Here is a 16,020-nt window from a genome sequence, read left to right on the forward strand (position 1 = left end):
CGTGTAGCTTTGCGCGAACTTCCAAACAAACAAACTATTTTAAATGCTGTTAAATAAGAGTCAAATGTTGAGTATGCATACATAATTATAGATCATAGTTGCCGAAAGGGTTTTATCCATGATGAATATACATTACAGTAAATTATAAACATAAATTATAAAAATAACATTAAACCAGCCAAGTACGCATAAATTATTCATAACGTTTAGACAATATTGTAGGTCCATACAGTGCGTGATATACACGTGAAACAGAGTTCTGACTTCCACGATGCATGTATATCTATTAAATTAACGAGTTATTTGTAAGAGTTACATCACTGTATTCTGGTGTTAATGTTTTTTGTTAGATCATTGATGTTTATGTTATAACGTTTCGCTAATCGGTTTTTATGTATTCGAACCCATTTGTTCTTGTAGCTTAACATAATTTTCATTATAAGGACATTCCGTTCGTCATTATTTAAGTTCTCTCGTGCATAATAGTAGTCCCCCCCCATTGGTACAGCGGTATGTCTGCAGATTTACAACGCTAGAATCCGAGTTTCGATACCCGTGGTGAGCAGAATACAGATAGCCCAATGTGTAGCTTTGTGCTTAATTACAAACAAACAAACAAGCATAATAGTGTATAGAAGACATTTTAATACTAGAAATAAATGACCAATCCCCCCCCCCCTGAATCACTCGAATGACAAAATAGAGCATAGAGTTTCTTGACGTTAGGTTAAGGATCGACAATGATATACAATCTATCTTGTTTCACAAACCAATAAGAAAACCTCTCTTCCTTAACTTTAAATCCCATCCTTCCAAAGCTTCCAAAATAGGCGCAATTATTGGGGAATTGAAAAGAAATGATCGCAATTGTAGTGAAAAAAAACACACTACACCCTCCCAACTAAAATCACTCCTTTTGAGCAACAAATATCCACCTTTTTACATCGAACAAATTTTGAAGGACTATGATGCGCAAAAATCGGCATCACATTTCCATCATGGAAAACAACAGATAAACAAGGAGGAAAAATCACAATTGTCTAAAGATAACACAAAAATGATTACTTTTATAGTTCCTCTAAATGACAAACCTATATCCGAGAAAATGAAAACTATAATCAGGAAATCTGAACTGGTGATTAAAGTTATAGAACAGTCAGGTCCAGCCTTCAAAAACAACTTTCAAAATCTCAGTACACTAACCTACAATGTAATAAATAAAGCAAACTTTCTTGCAAAAAGTGTTTGAAATTTAAACATGGGGTGTCTTTTTGTCTCCAATGTTGTTCACTAGCTTACTTATTACAAGTACATTTGGGGAACCGAAAGAACTCTATACACAAGGACAGGAGAACATATTGACTTTCTTTATAAACGACAACATTAAAGAAGCACAGTTGTAGATCATTTTTTGACTAATCATAGACCAGTAGCACCTGATATGAAACCACCATTGTCTGTACAAATTCTCACCAAAGCCATCAACTACACTGATAGAAAATTTTAAGAAGCTCTCTTCTCACTGAACAACTAACTATGACCACAGGTGAATAAGGACAAAGGATAGCGTCTATAATTTTAATTACTTTATTTTTTCAAGTTATTTTTTGTTATTTCAACCTGTAACTTGAATATAACTTTTGTTAATTACAGGTAACAGTTAATTATTTCAACAGTACAAATAATTCAACAATAAGCTTTTCTACTTGATATGTCAAGCTTAGTATGTAGGGATGGGCAGAGAAAAAAATGGCTGCCACATTCAATCTATTACTCTATGATGCTTACAAGTAACTGGTGGGTTATAACCTTATTTGAGCATCTAATTGCCATTACTCAGTGTTTCACATCTTGTATAACAGTAATATTATTCTGTTCTTCTTACAGCCACGTATTTGTATGGGAAAATAATAAAAAGGAAAACTACTACTTAGCAGTGAATTCAGTTTATAAGCCTATATTAATTCCATGTTTCATAAATAACAGTTTCATTTCTGGTCGCTAGATGGTAACACAATTTCTTATATAACAGCCGTTTTTGACTTTTCATTCACAAAAGCGATATCTACCAAACAATTTCACAAAAGTAAATAAGGAAATAAAGAATAATGTGACTGTAAGTCGAGCGCCCTAACCACATGGCCATACCGGGCCGTGTCAAAACGTACAGAAACAAGGTAGGGATGAATACACAAAACCATACAAAAATCATAACATAAGTAGCCAGTAAGTAGTGAATCAATCTTACAAGCTTATGATTACCAGCCACAGTACTATTCAGTTTAAATGCTTTTATTCAAACCTGAATTCATGCAACTGACAGGAATTCAACATTTAGTTGTAGATAAATATTATTCTTGAAAACATTTGGCTACTTATGTAGTGATTTTATATGGTTTTGTGTATTCATCTCTATCTTGTTTCTGTACTTTTGGAATTGTCATCCCGACATCATAATTAATTTTTGAAATTTTTTTACTACTTGTTATTTAAACCATTTGAAGCTTTGTACTGTCAGTTACGGTTTATATATTAGTGGAACGTATCTGAAGAAGCTGAAAAGTGAAACATTGAGTGTCCAATTAAAGAAAAATAACAAATATGGTGTTTGCTTGAAGTTATGCGCAAAGCAAAACAGTGGGCTATCTGTGCTCTGCCCACCACGGATATCAAAAGCCAGTTTCTAGCGTTTTAAGTCCGCAGACATACCGCTGTGCCAACGGGGGGGGGGGGGGGCTCTGGAAAAATTAATTATTAAATTACCTGATCAGTTTATTTGCCACATGCAGAATAAAAATATTCTACACATATCTATGAGGAAGTCCTAACAAAATGACCATTCATTATAGATAAATAATAAAATATATGTTATAATAAGGATAACAATAATGGTTGGAGACGGCTTGAATGGGTAATGAAGAAAAACTTTAATATAAGTTTAACATAACCGCAAATGTACAACGATTCGACAAGGTTATGTTAAACTTATATCAAAGTTTTTCTTCATTACCCATTCAAGCCGTCTCCAACCATTATTAGTCTCAAAGTGGGTTCCTCGTCATCGAAAATGGAGAATACTACAGAGGGTCAGGTGTGCCAACTGGTTGACGTTTGTGCATTTTGAATCCAAAGATTCAAGTTCGTGTCCACTTTATTGCAACAATACACTTTGTATTGTGGGATCATCCATGGGTGAGCTATTTTTGTCAAAAACGAAAGAGTTGGCAGTTTTTTTTTTGTTGTTGTTAACTAGCTGCCTTTCTGTTCAAATTTAGGTACAGCCATTCCAAATGACCATTGTGTACTATTGTATGAAAATGACCAAGTAAAAAAAAGAAAACGCTTTCTCTGTAACATAAACAAACAGGGAAAGGATTAAGAATAGGAATATACTGATATTTACAAAAAAACTTTGAAGAGATTTGTTAAATCCTTTCAACTCCTCAGCTGTCTAGTTGTGCTTACAGTTAAGTAATTTCTTTTCCTCTTTAGGCCAGCCCACAATTTGAAAACATCTAGAACACAGTATCTGATTTTTTTATGAAAAGTACATGATTAGACCAGGGTATAAAATTTTAGTGACATATGTTAGTAATTGAACCAGAGAACTGATTCTTAGTGTCTTTAAAGTTATAAACTGAACCACAATCTCAGAGTTTAGTGTTTCAAGTAACTGACTAAGCCAGAATATCGGATCTCTCAGAAATTAAAAGATTAAATAGCATATCTCTTTCTAGTTAGCTTGTCACAGTATTTCTATTTTTATGGAGAAATAATAATTTTGGTACAAAATACTGGAATTGATTGACCAAATTCCAGGCATGAAGTTAGTCACCTGAAGAGCAAGAATGTAACACAGACAGACATATGACTTTCAACCCAAAGATGAAATGAGAATTATCATATGATTGTACTTTTATCATTCTTAGTTTCATTCCAGTTACAAACTGTAAACAACTGAAAGACTTCAAATAATAAAATATACAGTAACAACAATTCTTACTGAGAAAGGTTTCAAAATCTTTTTTAACATTAATTTCATGACTATTTCATTTATTATGTGAACTCTTTTTAATCAGAATACATTCATTTTGAAATTTCCACTACATAATCCTCCTCTTCCTTTTCACAGCTATTTACCAAGTATTAAATTGAATCTTGTATAACCTCTTTTAGTTTACTTGTCCAAAAAGCTTCTTAATCAAAATCAAGTTGAGATGTCACTAATAGTAATAACACAATAAAATCAGCATATCTTTCCTAAACAACCTTTTTAATATAAAGGAATCAACAACAGAATTACCTTTTGACACCAAAACCTGTAATGTGGACTTAGCTAGAAGCAATTTTCTTATCAAATCAAAACTGAACAATTTATTTTTAAAAGTCATGTTTCATGATGATTCAGGTTATTATCTCCAACTCAGTCACAAGATAGATTAAAACTTAACTGTAATGTGGACTCAGCTAGAATCAATTTTCTTATCAAATCAAAACTGAAAAATTTATTTTTAAAAGTCATGTTTCATGATGATTCAGGTTATCTCCAACTCAATCATAAAATAGATTAAATTAAATTTTTGAGTAGGAAACCCACCTTTAAATTTGTTTATAGATAAAAAGAACAGATGTGGAATCACTAATCTATCATACGTAATACAAAGCCTGGCATCCTATACATACCATGGTCACCTAATTTTAAAAATTTCAATATTAATAACTGGAAAGCAATAACCAATTTTAATTTTGTAAAACTGAAGCCTACAGAAAATTCTAACTTAATATCACAAACTAATAAATTATCATCCACCTATTACGTTATCAAACAGAAACTGCATATAACTTTGTCTATGTATGGAAAAATTCCTTACCTTAATTAGATCATTGATAAAAATTTTCACCTTTTTAAATTCAACAACATACAAGTAATTATTTTTTAATTGCTGACTTTTATTTTAAACTGATTAAAAGTAATTATCAAAAAATGGTCATAAAACACATACTGGATATAATTCATTTATGCATGGTACAATCTCACACAAAAAAAAACATAGCTTAATGAGATCATTGATAAAGCTTGTTTCAATTTTACATCTCTTTTTTTTTTGGAATTAAACAATGTTATCATTTCACTATGTTACTCATTTCTATTTTAAGACTAATGTTTAATTATATTATCATACTGTAACAATGCAAAACCTAGCTTGGACTAATTTATTTTTAGTATGTTACAAAAAGACTGTCATTTCACATTCCTAAAACCACCATAAAAACAAATCTTGATCATGAATATTGCTACTCAAATTTTTGACAAACTATTTATTTTGCTTGTAAATCTGAAAATCAACATTGTCCAGACCTAATTCTGGTCAACATTTTATAATGTTTTTTGCTTTTCTGGTTTAGCAAAGCAAACAGATGACGTCCTCTTTAAATTGTAAATTAGTGGGATAACTGTCATAATATTTTTGTGGGGAAAGGGGTAAGATAATAAAACCAAACACTCTTTTATTGTGTCCAGATGTGTGATTCATTTGGAGAATTGTTTGGGGACAAACAATCGTCTTTGAAAGTTGAGGTGCTATGTTCCATATCTGATCGAATATTTGGAAATTTCACAAGTGTAAATTTACCTTTCCGAGTTAATGCGTGTGCCAAAGTTGGTTTAAAATATGTGAAATTTGGTGTGACAAGACCAAAATACCAAGGCCTACTGCCTCTGTTGAACTTCATGAAAGAAACAATGTTTTTTTTTATACTATAAAGCATAAACTTATTTATATTTCAATGAAGAAAATTTTGTTCAGAAATTTAACAAAAGAAAAAACATTTTTCTTGCTGTCTCAGCATTTTTGTCAAAAGATTCATAGATCAATATTTTTTGGTGTGGCCTAATTTTCGAATTTTGTGATTAAAATTCAGAAAGAAGAAAATCTTACAAAATATGTACTTCACTAGTTGTTTTTGATAAAAAGAGAGAACAACTAGAACAAGCTTATAAAGTATTAACTCCATTTGAAAAGTTTCTGAAGTGTAAATACTTGATTAATTAAGAATTTCAATTGTAAATGGAAGAAAAGGGCCATCTCCAGCAAACTCAATTTTTATTTCTAGAGTCTAATCTTCAGTAATTTTATAATTTGGCTAACCATATCTTATTGCTGAGCTAATGCGTTAGTGTTCACACCTTTACCAACATGCTCTTCACTGAATGAAGTCACTGCCACATGCTTTCCACCCACAGTAAGCTATAACATATTTCAGTACAGAAGGACTAAGACACTTACCATAAGAGACAGGATAAAATTAAAAAAATATACAATGTGTCTGAAAGTGTTGCTGCAGTTTTTGGACAATATTCCTGTGTTCTCAAGCCTTTACGAGGTTTAAAACACCAACATGTTTAAAAACTTCCCCATATAGCAGTAGTCCTTAAAGAGTTTTCCACACAGGAAGATTGTCTTTTTCTTAAAATATTAATTACCAGTGCCAAATTATGCTCTAAATATTTTTTATTTGTTTTACATGAAAGATCTAAATATCTTTTTTTTTCAACTAATATAGTAGTCAACAATATGATTTTAATATGTATGGCAATACCATGTTACAAAGACTGTAGTGAAAACGTTATTGTACACACTGTGGCAGAAACTTCTAAATTGAAGTCAAGATAACATTTTACATAAAACAAACCTCATGACTGATTAATGCTTCTATTCACAGAAACACTTCTGTAGAAATACAGTTTAAATATAAACTAAATACTGTCACAAGCCAAAAATCACATCTATAAGTAATTTATTTAGCAATGTTCTGGCTTTTATTAAAAACAATGAAACTAACTCAATTAATAATGAAAACAACAGAGCACTGACTCCCCAAAGCTGCTGCAAAAACTAGCATTTACATCATCACGGAAGTTGAAAGTTGAAGAAGATTTACTAAGGAAACAATTTATCCTAACAAAGTAGCACATGCGAAAGCACAATCTACAAAGTAAATTCTCCCTAAAATTAGTCACATTATTTTTGACTAATTACATCATTGTACGTTATACACATAAATTTCATTATAACAGTATGTCTTATTTCACAAGCCTCAAGGAATGTTACTAGAACTTTTGTACAACTGACCAAACAAAATAATATCAATCAACAAAAGAGAATAAAACATAATTGGTGTAACTGATCTATCAACACTGGAAGTGGATTAGAAGAGGTTGATTTTTTTAGCTTCAGAAACATCATCACAACAGTTTACACAGTAAAGAATTGAATCTACTAAAGTTTTGCTAACAGTGACAATACTGATGCTACTACACTGATTTATGTGTTCTATTCGTCTCCTTGTGTTCCTCTAACTGGTCCTTGGTTAATTTGCTGTCAAAAAACAAAATGTTACACTTATTGTACTGCCTTATTTAACTATCAAATTGGCTGTGCAACATACTCATATTTCATATTTATTTTTTTGTTTTCCAAATACTTAGGAAAATTCATTGTTATATTAGCACTGAACAAAAAAAAAATTAATAAATCAACAATGAAAAAAAACTTAAAAAGAACAACACAAGAATAATCTGAAAAGAAAAAAAAAACTAACAAGTAACAAATGTAATTAGTTGTAATAATTAAATGTATTACAATTAACAATAATTATTTAGTTAAACTAATGGATTAGGTATAAGCATACTGTCAGGGTAACTTGGGTTTGGTTCCTTATATAAACCTAATAACAAAATACACAAACTTTACAAGTTTGATAACATTCATGCATAAGCACATACACACACTATATGTGTACGTGTGTGTTTGTCATTAACTGACAAGCTTGTTTCTGGCTTGAAGAAAAAAAGCATTTGCTTGAACCATCATCAAGGAAATAAAACTAAAGAGTTTTGAGGTGGCTTTTCTCCAAAAGTCTAATTTCTTTCTTATATCGCCTTCACATTTTTCTATTTTTTCATATATAACTCTGAATATTTATATAAAACTTTTAAGCTACCAATAGACTTTACCTGATCCAGTTCTTTCTTAGTTTTATCTTCAAGTGCCCTGATGTCTTCCATTGTTAAGCCATACCATTGGTCTAACCAACAAAAAACCTGCCGGTGAAAGTTGAGAAAAATCCGTCTCTCGCTCTATAAAACAAGTTAGAAATATCCAAGTCAAATTCAAAATCACTGGTTTGTAGTATAAGCAGAGATAATACATAATCATTTCTGGTTGAATCACTATTTAATAAGAAGTATCTTGTAGGTCAAACCACCAAGGAGTTAACTACAGATATATATTAATATATATACTGTTCTGGATACAATGTTTCAGGCACTGACCTTCTTCAGGTATCACTTACTGAACAAAGAGCTTCTCAATTGTTTATTCATTCAAAAATTTAGTAAAGTGAATGTAATATAATAATGAAATCCACACAAAAGAAAGGAGCTGTCAAACTCCTAAACTAATAGTATATATATATTCTAAAGTGTGAAAAGATTTTCCCAATCCATTCGGTTTTTAAACGGAGTAATAATAAAATGTAAGCAAATAAGAAAGACGGTTTGAGAAAAAAAAAGCTTACCTTCTGAATAAATGATTCCACTCTATTCTGAAGACCAAACCATTTGAATTCTACTGTCACCAATTTGTATGCACACATAACAGGATTAGCTGTTTTCTATAAGGGTAACATATTATATTGCACATTTTTTATATAGCAGTTATAATTTAATGAGATATCAACACAAAATATTGGTAGTAAGATTCAAGACAAATAAAAATATGACAAGTAATAATCAATAACAAAATACACAGATACTACCACTATAAAAAAAACAGAAGTTTTTCAACATCCAGTAGCACATGACAACATATAGCAAGAGAAAGATTTTAAAACTCACTAACACTTGACAAACACAAAACAAAATACAAATTCACACACTCAAGAACATAACACAAAACAATGTCCAGATTATACTCAATAACACATAACAAGCCAAAAATATGAAAATTTATTGCACACAACAAAACATGAAATATTTGTGTTCAATAACACACAACAAAACAAGACACAAAATACTAACACTAAACTAGAGGATTTAAAATACTAACTTGCCAACCAGTATTTAATGGACCTCTACCAGTTTTTTTGGATTTAATCTTCTTTGGGTCTTCTAGTTCTTTATAATCCTGAAACACAATCAAGAAAGAGTAGTTAAACAACAACTGTACATGAAAGTAAAAGTTAATTTTATTTTTGATAAGAGATAATAAAGCAGTGCCATAATTTGATCTTGATATGTAATAAAATTATTTTGATTTATGAAAACAGTATTCATATAAAATTTAGTTATGAAAGTAGTATTCAGAATGAGTAATAGGATGGTAAATTTTATGTTCAAGACAATTAATTATGATTTTTATATTGGCCACATTTTATACTGCTTATTGTCATTGATTAATAGTTACAAACATATTAACATCCAAAATAGATAATTCATATTTTCGTAAGAAAAACCAATTTACGAAAACCTGGAGTAACTTACTCTAGTCTCGACATTGTCATTAGCTATATCAATAAATACCACATCTCGTTGTTTTAACTTCTCTGGAGAAAGCCCATGTACCTAAAGGATAGAAATGTTTTAGAAACTACAAGCAAGCATAAAACTGATCAATTATATATTAGAATGTGATAAGAGCAAAATTAAATTTAGCAAATTTCTGTTTATTTTTTTGATTACTCATTATTTGCCATTAACCAACAGATACTGAATGAAAACTTACTGATGTACAAAGCTTGCATAATCCTATTTTTTTATGTGATGCTAATATTTTTTTTGCTAAATTGTCAAATTCTTATAAAGTCCTCATTTTTTTTATTAAACTGAGGTATTCACTCTCTCTAGAATGTTGAAACTTTTAACTTACTGCTACTAAAACAAAGTGGGTCATCACTCGCACTAAACTCTTCCATTTGGTTATTCATATGATATCCACTTTTGTCATTCAATCAAAGGTATAATAAGGTAAGTATGACCTCCAACCTGTTTTACTTAGTAATTATAGAAATAAAATACAATCATACTGGAGATAAAACAAAGTTACTTCTGAACATAATATAGCATTTCTTGGTGCATTTTAAATAAAACTAATGAAAGTACTGAGCTGAAGAAGTTTAAAATTATACTTTGGTAACAATCATCACTTACATTTAGAAAAGCTGAAATATGTAGGTACATATGAACTTTTGATCAGAGTAAACAATGAACTTTAGTGAAACTAAAAATCAATTTTGCAATCAGTGTATTAAATATACTTTTCTTGTGTCTCTACTTAAGATTATAATTCATTGTTTTACCAGTTGGGTACCCTTATTGCATTAACAATACTTTCATCTGTAATCCCAATAATATCATGAGGTTCAGTCAGCAAAGGAGATTTGTGTTAGTCCTAAATACATAATTCTAAGCAATTAATACAAAACTATCTCCACAAAAAAGTATAATAATAAAAAATTATAAAATTAAAAAGTAACAATATTCAATATACTAACTAGTATAACATATATATATTTAACAAAAATAATAATTAAACAATACAGTGTATCTTACTTAGGTATAGTAAGGAGCCATTTGTAAATTTTTTTTAAAATCTATATAATTAGTAAGTCATTAATATTCAATACAACAGCCCATCCAAACTCTTTGTATAATAACTCAAAGACTGTATTAAATACCAATTTTGATTTAATGTTTTAGTGTCACAACTTTCTGAATGGGATTTACATAAGCATTTAACACACAAGACTTGGATAAAACAAATTAATTATGAAATATACTTAAGATTTACATTCTGAAGACTTGATTAAGAGCAATTATTACATTTATCCATATATACTAGATTTTCTAGTTTGTAAGAGTATGAAGAACTAATCACAAAATAGAAATGCTTACATTTTCCTGTTCCCCCCTGTCAGGTGCATGCATTGTTTCTATGCACAGAACAAAGTTGTTTTTCATATAGTCCGGGTTCTGACAGAATGGATGCAAAGTTTTAAAACCACATGCTCAACATCACTAATACACAAATTACCAAAACAAACAAACAACTAAAGTAAATATATTTTATATCACACACATATCTGAAGTGTTACTTATAGATTCAAAGATATCAACTATTTTGTTCAGCAAATATATTTAGAAACAAGACATTTTACTCTTTAAACATTTTAAAAAATAGGATTTGTGAATAAATGAGTAATGTAAGATGTTCTTAAAATTTATTAGTGTATATCATTATCTAAATTACAATAAAATTTCAACTCACCGTTATCACTGCAATGTTATATCCATCCATAACAAGCACATGAAACAGCAAAATTTAAAAAATATTAAAAACATTGGAGGTTCAAATAATTGGAAAAACATATTACCTCTTACATTATTTAAACACTAGGGGATAAACTCATCCTTTGAGTATGATTTATATACTAAAATTACTTGACTACTGAAACAATGTTTAGCAAAAAAAAAAGGATATAGATGGGATTAAATCTACGACTTCCCACATACAAAGAATGTGCTATGCCATACAAGCCAATGCTCAAAGTTTTTTCACATATGCAGCATTATTAAGTGGAATAATATATATATATGAGAAGGATAAATGTTTTAAATAGATAAATCCTTTAAGCAATGCTGTTGTTGTATTATGTAGTTGGACATGAATAAAATTAAAACCTACTAAGCAGAATGTACAGTTGCTGTATTTAGATTTAAAGTAAACAAGTGTAAAAATATAGAATGAATATCAACAAGATAAATCTCTGTACACAAAACACTGTGTCTTTCTGGATAATCCCCATCTTTGACTATGATCTTGAGATTTTAACTTGATCGAACTCTTGCGACATTATGAAATACTGACTATTTTAAATTATGGTATCAAGAAATGTAAAAATTAAATGTCTTCATCTGTCACTATTTCACTTATTTTTCCTTCCATAATTTTATCAAATTTTTTTTTACTCTCCCATAAAGCGTTATGTCCACTACCACCAATAATGGAAATAGTGTAATATTTTATTCCCTTAGCGGGTAAACTCGTTCTTCACATATTAAACATATTTAAACTTTAGGACTAATTGTCAATTTTCATTTGTCAACAACTTTAATCTTCATAAATAATACATTTTATTATAAGTATTAAACTAATTGGTAATCAGTCACAATGCTAATTAATTAGTTAAATGAATTAATAGAGGACAGTTGACACTAATTATTATGGATATGAAAAAATATAAAAAAATTCAGCTTTTTTGAAACTTGTATTCGAAAAAACAAATTTAAAAATCAATCAATAAAATAAAGAGCTACAGTGGTAGATTTATACTAATGTACATTAATTACAAATCCTGTAAATAAAGTTTTTTTCTATTAGCTTAATGAGGCAACATAATAATATTCCTTAAAATAGTTGCTGTCATGGTAGCTACAGTTCTATAACAAATGTACAAGTGAGAGGGCAAACTTAGGTGTTGACAACTGTTGAATCACAACCTGTACTTTATGAAAAGATGTTTTACCTTTAAGCTATCAAATTATGTAGTTTGTTTTGGATATGTGCATAAAGCTATACATGGCCTATCTATACTTGTCATCCCTAGTTTTGAACGCAATAGTTATATTCCTTATAATATTTTTTTAGTAGCTACAGTTCTCCACCAAATGCATTAATAGCAGGGAAAATTTAGATGTTGAAAACTGCTGAATCACAACCTGTACTTTATGAAAAGACATTTTACATTTAAGCCCTTAAATCATATAGTTAGCTTGTTTTAGATATATATGCAAAGCTATCTTTGCTCGCCATCCCTAACTTTGAACGGTTAGACTAGAGGAATGGCAGATAATCAACAGCACCCACAGCAAACTCTTGGACTAAACTAATCATATATATATATTTGGCCATCACTATTATAATGCACCAACAGTCACAGAGTGTGGAGTACAACTTTGTAACAATGGGAGGCACAGACCCTCAGATTAATAGTCAAGCATGCTAACCACTACGCCATCCTCAGCATAAATGACACAGATAACATGTATCCAACTAATTAAAAGTCCAGAGATACAGCTTTTGAGTGGATTGTTTATTTTTTTCCAACTAGTTTTACCCTTAAGGTTAAGCTATGTGAGGTGCACTTTACTGTTCAGTATTTGAAGAAACACCAGCTTTAAACAACGGAAATATATAGCATGTAAATCACATGATGAAAAAAATACTAAAGAAAAACTTCTTTTCAATAATTAACAGTACAATTCTTGAATAAACAAATATAGATCATGTTCATATAATGAAAACAGCATCAAAATGTAGTTAATAACTAGAAAAAATTAACAAATTACAAATCATTTTTGTATATTACTTCAATATGTTAACACTTTCTTATCTGAAAATGTATTTCCAATAGATACTCATCTTTTTCACACAGGATAGTTATCTACTACACATTCTTCCAGCCTTGTGAAAAATCCCACTTATTCATACATGAAACAACGTGAACTTGTACTACTGCAAGATGACATCTTCATCAGCATAACCCTCCATTAATTACTGTGCAACACACCTCTATGCACAATGACTCTCCCTTATATTTCATGCTCATGAATCCTCATTCTTTGATCAAGCAATGAATAAATGTACACTGGAAAATGGAAAGGATGGTTGGGAATGTGTGCGGAGAAAAGTATCAAAAATTGTGTTGGGATCCCCATCAGTCCTTGAGTCCAGAAAGGTCTTTTACTGAAGACAGTGCAATGGGTGACCGTGAAACCCTCTTTTTAAAAGCCAGCAAGTATTAGCCAGAGAAGTGGGCAGAAATACTGCCTTGGTGCTGGCTTCTTCCAATGCAGTCCATGGAATGGTCTGGATCAGAAAAAAAAAGTAATGTGTGTGTGTATATAAATATATATAGATAGATACCACAAGGAAACCTCAAGTGGTCCTGTAGAAAAACCCATCTCACAGGGAGCACTTGTAGAGCCAGGACAGATTGCATGTACGCTTTCCATTATACTACTTGATGCAGATTTTGGGTAAGTATATCCTGGGAGGCAACCAGTAGCTACCTAGTGGGATCCTACTGAATGAAAGAAAAATCCTAAAAGGGGAAATGATGCACATTCATCTCAAAGATAGAGGAAGAATGGCAACTTTTGGAAGCCAAAAACCATCAGGATATAAAACAGCCAGAAGGTATAAAGATGGATGTGTGAAGAGAGTTTATATGCCTACCTGGAAAAACTCATCCAAGGGCTGGCAAAGAAGAGGTGGAAAAGAATGAAAAGGGCGATGAATGGAATACAAGCATCAACATCCCAAGACAAACACGTCGATGGAGGAGTTGATGGGCCCATCCTGGAAAGGAATAAGGTATGAGGTTCATACAAAATAGTGGTCCCGTGATAGGAACAGAAGAAGGTGAGGACCCTCAAAGCAAGAGGTCCATGATGAGGCACAGAACTATCCAATAGAACATAGGAGCTGAACCAGATCCAAATGGTGCAATAGAACAAAGATGAAAGGAAGGGAAGAAAGAGAGAATTACAGTTTATCCTCAAACAGTCAAATTTTAGGAAGATAGGATTGATTCAGGGAGGGGAGAAGTGTGGTGTAAGAGAGTGTGAGAAGCATCTAGAGGATAGATATCAGGAAAACAGTAATTTCAGGAAATAAGTAGGAAGGAACAAGTCAGGAAAGAAGGATGGTAAAGGTCAGGAAGGCAATAGCTTGAAGAATGGGGCATACATAAAATTAAGCATAACCCCAACGAAGTCTCAGTCAGGCAAGGGAGCAGGGTGAGAAGGAAAGAGAAGAGTGAAGGAAAGGAAAAGAACGAAGGACAGGGTATGAAACATATCTTAGTACTGGAAAAATAAAAAAAAATTAAGAAAGGAACAAAAGCAGTGCACAAAATCACCACTCGAAGAAAATGGATGTTGCAAGGACCAATGACAAAAGATCCACCACTGATAGCAATATACAAATACAGTTGAAGGACAAGAAAGATATGATGAAAATAATGCCACAGAAGTGGAAAGTCCAGTCTAATGAGCGATACACTGGGAAAATTTCACACGTGAGAGTGGAGGGACAATAACTGTGAGAGTACAAATAAAGAGAGATAGGGAGGGTTTATTGAGTTATTGCATCAAGACCAATGTGGTCTTATAGAAGGATAGTAGTGTGTACATCCAAGGTACAGAGGATGTGATGAATAAAACAGTAGGTATAGAGAAAGAAGTAAAACCAGGCCTGGTTTAGAAAAATGACAGCCAGAGCTGAAGGAAGAGGAATAGAGGACTGTAAAAGAGGACGCCTGGAGTACAGAAGGATGGCAAATGTTCAAGAGTAAATCCCATATAGATATAGGTGTGCAGAGACTACTCCACTAACAGAATAAGGACTGTCTGAGAGAGGCAGCTTGCCAATAAGACTGAAGCTCCCAGCAAATCATGAAAATTGACACAGAAGTGTATAGACAATGGTCAAAAACAAATAAACAAAAAAAAAGACCCTAGAACAAGAGCCACAAGGAAAGGCTGTGGAAAGTATTAACTCTTTCAACTCTTTTTGTGCTTATTATAGTTTTCATGCTATAACTTTTAAATTAGTAAGCGTATGTTAACAAAATCTTGCAGATTATCAGTAAACCTTACAATGCTTTTCTTATAACTTTTTTTTTCTTTTCACATGTTGTCTATATCATACAAAGTAATATTTGTTTTAAGATTAAAATTACTTCTATGCATCAGAAAATTTTGAAATTTCACATGTGAAATCTTAATAATATCCAGATAGATATGAAATGTTTCTTAAGAAAAAACTTTATATTTTATCTGTTATTTTCAGTAATTAATCTCTGTATAGGTTCAGTAGATTTGACTGATCTTACAACCACCATAAAAAATTTGGAAATAAATATATATTATGCCTCTTTCATTCTAGAATGAACATA

General features: G+C 31.1%; 1 protein-coding gene across 2 annotated transcripts in view; it reads right to left on the reverse strand.

The window, feature by feature from the left end:
* Window positions 1–3,886: 3,886 nt before the first annotated feature.
* Window positions 3,887–16,020, reverse strand: part of LOC106459226 (phosphatidylinositol transfer protein alpha isoform-like) — a 29,614-nt gene continuing 17,480 nt past the window's right edge. Inside the window, exons 5-11 of one of the 2 annotated variants that reach the window (XM_022385665.1) lie at window positions 11,328–11,335; window positions 10,955–11,032; window positions 9,545–9,625; window positions 9,111–9,188; window positions 8,581–8,676; window positions 8,018–8,140; window positions 3,887–7,379 (exon numbers count right to left, since the gene is read on the reverse strand). In XM_022385665.1, the coding sequence (XP_022241373.1) occupies window positions 7,335–7,379; window positions 8,018–8,140; window positions 8,581–8,676; window positions 9,111–9,188; window positions 9,545–9,625; window positions 10,955–11,032; window positions 11,328–11,335 (509 nt within the window). In that variant the 3' untranslated portion in view covers window positions 3,887–7,334. The remainder of the gene's footprint in view (window positions 7,380–8,017; window positions 8,141–8,580; window positions 8,677–9,110; window positions 9,189–9,544; window positions 9,626–10,954; window positions 11,033–11,327; window positions 11,336–16,020) is intronic. The other variant, XM_013918828.2, reaches the window with a different exon arrangement.

Source organism: Limulus polyphemus, unplaced genomic scaffold, assembly GCF_000517525.1.
Source record: "Limulus polyphemus unplaced genomic scaffold, Limulus_polyphemus-2.1.2 Scaffold578, whole genome shotgun sequence".
Taxonomy (NCBI): domain Eukaryota; kingdom Metazoa; phylum Arthropoda; class Merostomata; order Xiphosura; family Limulidae; genus Limulus; species Limulus polyphemus.